We start from the raw sequence: 6,175 nt of genomic DNA on the forward strand, positions 1-6,175 counted from the left end.
TCATCAGCTTTATTGATTTTTGCAAATATATCCCAAATTTGATGCAGCAACACGTTTCAAACAAGTTGGGAGCAACTAAAGACTGGGAAAGATGTGGAATGCTCCAAGAAGACCTGTTTGGAACATTCTGCAGGCTCAGTCATTCACAAGCAAGGATGGAGAGAAGTTCAGCTCTTTGTGAACACATGATTTTATGAAGGATATTACACACTACATGGACTCAGGAATACTTTGTAAAACAGTGTGCAAGTGATTGCATTCTGTTTTTATTTATGTTTTACAGGGTGTCCAAACTTTTTTGGAATCGGTGCTGTATTTGAGGCCCTTCTGGTTACAAAAGTAAAAGTCCCATTCATTTTTCCCATCAACAATGTTACTGGACTCACAGTTGGAAAACTTTCACTGCTTCAATTGGCAAAAAGCTCTCCAGATTCAATCATCTATACAAAAGACAAAACAACCACGTCAGAAAATGTCTGCTTTCTTGGGAAAACAATTGTAGGTACATGCGTGTGTGCATAAAACGTTCAGGAGAGAAGTTAGTTAGACTCCCAAGAAGAACCATCAAACTGTCATGTGTGCCGCTAACAGCTGGCAAAAGATTACGCTGATGAGATTTTTATAATCTACAATCGTAATCAGTTCACTTCTAATTCTTGTGTCACTTTTGGTTGAATAGAGCAACTACAGCTGCAACAATAAATCCTCCACCATTCTGGTTCACACGCCTGGCATATCATATAGCTGAGGCTCATGGATGTTGTAGTATTCAGAGCTGTCCCAGCAAATGATGGACAAAACATTAACTCTCAGAAACTGATAGCTATAACATAAACATCCCTGATTGTTCCATTATCCAGGAGAGTACAGAATGGGTCAGAACACTTCCAGAGCCAGCGGTCCCGTCCACATCCCAGCTCTATGTGACAGCAGGCAACTACAAAACTACTGGGTGTAGTTACAGCTAGAGCTGCATTCACCCGGTGTCAAACAGTCCACATCTGACATCTTTTGTGCTTCAGTGAAGCAGAGTTGGACCATGACCAGAGATCAGCAGCAGTGCAGATGAGCCCCTTCTTCTTCTCTTTTCTAATGTGATCAGTCCTCAATCGCAAGGAGAGAGGCAACTTTCAAGTCAAGACCAGGAGGCGAGTGGGGGTTCAAGTCCCTCAAACTGAGCGACCTGATCCCACATATCCATCGCTCTGCCCCGATAACCCCCACTGTGTCTGTCTCTTTCATTCTACTCAGCTGATTCTCTTTTTCTTTTATTCCACCAGCGTCCTTTATCGTTTGATTCCTACCACATTTCCTTCCTCTATTTTTTCCACAGCTCGTGGTTCCCTCTGCAGTTATCTCCCTCCTCAGCCATCTGCCTCATGCTCTCGGGCATGTAAGAGTTCTCAGTTTCAGTTTCTGTTTACAAAATCAGTTTATTGATCAAATGCAGTTTACAAAAATGTTTCTCATCCAATTTTGGCACCATTTGTATCATTAATCTAAATGCACATTTTTCCAGAAAATGAACGTTTAGTAAAACGACACAATCAGGCATCATGGCAACTAAATATATTTTTATATATATATTACATCTAATATTTTCAAAATGGAAGTCATTTTTCTCAAAAATAATACCAAGATTCAAGGGTGTGCAGATAAATTTGCGTTTACAAATTACACATTATTGCATGGGTGCAAATAAAATGCCACACTGTCACATACGAGTCCCTTGACTTAATGTTTTTGTTTTTTTTGTTTTTTTTTTTTACAATCAAATCACATGAATGTAGATGGTCAAAGTGAAGTTTAATTAGTTTTATCAAGAACTGTGTGGTATGGAAGCCCATTTCTGAGAAGAAGAATAAAATACATAAACTAAGGCATTCCACCACCCACTCCACCTCCTTCATTATCGCCCCCTGCTGGTGCTACACCTTCATATACGGGTCCCTTTTTTATGCTAGGTGAGGCAAACCATCACACTGACATGCTATCCTATCGTGGATCAGCGGGTCTATCACACAATTTGACTTGAGACTGGGCTGCATCCTTGAATGCGCTCCACATCACTGCAGCATATTCAAAAGTTAAACCACCGGCAAAAACAATATTTTTAGCTGTGTTGAGTTCTTTCTGGATTTATCTAAGATCTAAAGAGTACCGTAAACACTTATCAAGTGCTACAATATGGTTAACTGCACAGCTGAACCAGTGAATTGACACTTGAAATCTAATATAATTGTCTGGAATAATGGTAGTCATTTTTAAATACTTATTTTTCTATAAATCTTTCATAAATACAACATCGCGAGTGTAGTGTAGTGAAAGGATAAAAAACTATTATTTTTCAGTTTCTCTTGACGCCCTCTCTGAAATAATTTTTTCTTGGGTGTTTTTACGAGCACTCTTGAGGAAGACCATTATGCTGGATCCACCTGTCCCTGAGGTGTTCAGCGCAGTGCCCACACCTCTGAGTGGGCAGCACACAGTGCGGGCAAGATTACCAGGCACGATGATGTACTTGGTCACAGTACTGAGGTGATAGCTCCGTAAATCTACCAGTGCTGAGACACAGGAGTTGTAGGCCTGGCAGAGATCAGAGCTGGGGTGGGACAGGATGAAGTCTCGCAGAGATGGACAGACAGACAGTGTTTCTATCAGCTGACGGTGAGAGGGAGGCATATAATCCCTCATGCGTGTCAAGAAGGCTCCTAGATAGGGTGAATCAATGACGAGAACAGAAAAGAAACTTCGAATGAAAGAAAATAACAACCTTTCCGAGAGACATTTTCTGCTTGAGCAATCAACTGACTGCACAAACAGTGGGATTCATTCATGAGAAGCATCTGAGGGGGTCAAAGGTTGAAGGAAATGCAACTTTACCTGTCTCGTCCTCATGCTGGATGCACAGCAAAGCATCAAAGCACTGAATGGCTGAACTCTGGGCTGCACTACTGCCCGATAACGAAATTGGCTCATTGCTCACACCTTCATACAACAGCCCCCCTGGAAGCATGGGGTTGTCTCGCCACCTGGAACAGTTCAGACCACATACATGTACTATTAACCTCCTTTTTACAGATGCACATACAATGGCAAGCACATGGAACCATTTGAGATGTTGTTCAGTTGAACATACAGTAGAGAAATACAGAAAAGTGCAATATATAATTGCAGAAGCAGGAGGGAACTTTAACGTGAGATAAATCTGCATCATCAGATAAATATCATAAAATAAAACTCACCCTGAGAGAAAAATTCTCAATGTTCCATGAAACGCAGTTGGATCCACATGACCTGGAAAGAGCGCACATTCAGTTAATCTAATTACCTTGAATTTCCCTGCCTTCATAAAAGGCTCAGCATGTAAATTGATTAAATTCAGATTGGATTGGGTTTAATTCAAACTTACTATGCATGAGTTTGAAAGTTTCCCTCATCTTCTTCAAAGACTGAGTTACTTTGACGAGACCGTTCTGTATGCCGGTGAGGTCCGAGATTTTCATAGCATGCATCACCTCCAGAGCCCCCTGGTAAGAGTTGAAAATTTAAAGTCACTAAGGGACACGAGACTAAGACAATACACACTTTGTGGATGGGATGTCAAACAGGAAGTGGGACAGATGGACAGGCAGAATCTGGCTGATGTTCAGAAAGAGTTAACATGAAAAAGAGAAAGAGCACAGCAGCCAATACTCACCACTAGGCCTGAACTGGCAGCCCTCTCCACCAACAATGACACTAGGAAAAATCCCCTGCAACTCTCGCCACCAGGAAAGGAAAATATCACGTCCAAGTTCCTGTTTTTGAAAGTGTTGTTTTGAAAAGTCATTTGCTCAACATCACATCTGTGTCAGATTGTAAAAATCATGTGAACATGCCAATGAGGAGTTCAAAACAGAGTGCATGACTTTTCCTCTACTCACCCTATTTCCATATCCCTAGAGTGACAATGAAAGAAAAGAAGAGCACGTGTTTTCAGCAGAGGCAGAAATATCAAGTTATTTTTCTACTGTATGTGAGTGATTGAAGTTCAGACATGCAGTTTTATTGTAATGTTACTCTTAGATAATAGAATAATGATGGACAACAGTATTACTCACTTTGTGCGATCCTTTAATTTCCAGTTGGCTAAAACTGAATCTGCATAAGCCACGATGGGTGGAAGGCCGAGCTTGCGAGACACCAGCCAGAAAGGCCAGGCCAGGGCTTTTGGAAGAATCTGTCAAACAACCATAACAGTACAGTTTCAGTCCAGTAGTGCAGCCTTATTGAGATGTTGGAAGTTTTTAGGGAAGCTAGCATGTTCTCCTCCTGATCGATCCTCCACATTGATCCAGAAATATCTCCTCAACTACAGTATTAGATGGATTGTCATGAAATTCTGGTGACTTTACAACTAGCACCACCATGAGACACCCTCAACATCAGCATAATAACAGGGCGCTCAAGTTATGAACTGAGTTCAGAGTGAGATTTTGGTGGCGGTGGGGGTGGGGTGGGGACGGGGTCTTCGTACAAATAAAATATATATATTTGTATATATATTTATTTCATTCAGCTTTTTTTAGTGCAGTTGTTGTTGAGCCACTAGGATACATACATACATAAATCCATCCTACATCTTTACAATCCCTCTTTCCATTGTACTGCTGTGTTTTACCTGAGCAGGTGCATGTTGTCCTTCTTGCCATACATATGCCATGCTGATGAATCCCAGCGCCACATGAGCCAGCCTGAGCTCCCGATGGTTGCTCAAGAGATGGGGACTCAAGACCGGCATCTGGATTGTGATCAGATTTTACGCTTTTACATCTCCATTTTCAGGAACAGTGGCTTCCACAACTGAAACTGTATGTCCACATTTACATGCATGGGTTCTCAACCCTGATTGCACTTTGGATTTGCATTAGGATTCACGTTAGGATTGCTCATTCTCACCTTGTGAACCAGATCCCGTAGTTTACATGATTCTGTCAGATGTGTGAGATTATTTGCCAGGTCCAACCACACCCGATAATAGTCTGGAAGGTCAGTCTAAATGATAATAAGAATAAAATTACTTTTTTGTTTTTAATTTGCAGTTTTTTGTTTGTTTGTTTGTTTTTGGAGTACTTCAGCGTAGAGTGTAATCAGTCACATCATCAGCTCATGTTTGCCATGGTGCTTGACCTGCATGTCGGGGAATGAGTGAAGAGATCAATCAGAGAAAGAAAGCAAGTCGAATGACATGAATGGCATTTGAAATTGACATGTAGGCTGTGCTTAAAAGCATAAGATTAGCTGATATGTAAGTTTTGCAACATTTGCACATCTATCATTCTCACGGGTTGTTGACAGATTTTTTTGTATAAACTGTCACATCTCGTCCATGTGCTGTTTCATTTGTACCAAATGTGTCCGTAGACCTAAAAGACTTCGCGTGACAAGAAAATCCATTTGGCATTTGAAGTGTGATGAACTGTGTGATGCAGTGTGCTGGACAGTGAGCAGGCCCAGTCATGTGAATGGCTCAATAAAAACCTGAAGAGACAGACTTTCACCGGATCAATAAATCTCCAGAATCATACTCAAAAACAAGCATAATTGCCCGTTTCTGCCCGGAGGTGACTTTGTGTGCAGCTGAGCTACTTAAGCAAAGGCAAGATTAAGAGTCCTCAATAATGAACTTAAAAGTCTCCACCTGTACAGTACGTACAGTATTGTAATGACATCTTAAAAGCTTGTTTCAGACCTGTTTCGATAAAATGTACTACACAGATATGTATGATAAAAATGATGACAATGAAACCTACCAGTGGGTCCTCAAGGAGAAATCCCAACTCCTCAGAAATATCAAATGCATCAAAGTCTGCCTGCAGTGCTTCTCTGCCATTGGTCTCCATTTGCTCTGCCCAGTACGCTGCTTCAGCAGGGTGACTTCAGAAGTAGAACTGCTCTGTCTGTTTGACACAAACATATCAGTTGTTAATCTTGCTCTGAGCTTGTTTAAATACTTCGGCCACATCCCTTTTTTTGCACTCTCTCAATGAAGAGCCAATCAAGTTCCTTGCACTGTAATGTCAGGAGTTCACAGAGCAAAGCTGAAATTCCCTATTCTGTACAGCAAGCAATACAAAGAATCAGATCCCATTTTGGGCAGCTGATGAAAGAAACTGATAACAAAAGCTACTGC

General features: G+C 41.2%; 1 protein-coding gene across 1 annotated transcript; it reads right to left on the bottom strand.

Moving 5' to 3' along the window:
- Window positions 1–2,340: 2,340 nt before the first annotated feature.
- Window positions 2,341–5,913, bottom strand: LOC139341532 (indoleamine 2,3-dioxygenase 2-like). Its single transcript, XM_070978086.1, has 10 exons — window positions 5,796–5,913; window positions 4,942–5,037; window positions 4,664–4,783; window positions 4,104–4,222; window positions 3,927–3,941; window positions 3,701–3,800; window positions 3,413–3,530; window positions 3,246–3,297; window positions 2,884–3,032; window positions 2,341–2,711 (listed from the first exon to the last, which is right to left on the bottom strand). Exons 1-10 carry the CDS (start codon window positions 5,883–5,885, stop codon window positions 2,341–2,343), a joined length of 1,230 nt encoding a protein of 409 aa, XP_070834187.1. The 5' UTR covers window positions 5,886–5,913.
- Between the last annotated feature and the right edge of the window lie 262 nt (window positions 5,914–6,175).

This window comes from Chaetodon trifascialis, chromosome 13 (genome assembly GCF_039877785.1).
Source record: "Chaetodon trifascialis isolate fChaTrf1 chromosome 13, fChaTrf1.hap1, whole genome shotgun sequence".
Taxonomy (NCBI): Eukaryota; Metazoa; Chordata; class Actinopteri; order Chaetodontiformes; family Chaetodontidae; genus Chaetodon; species Chaetodon trifascialis.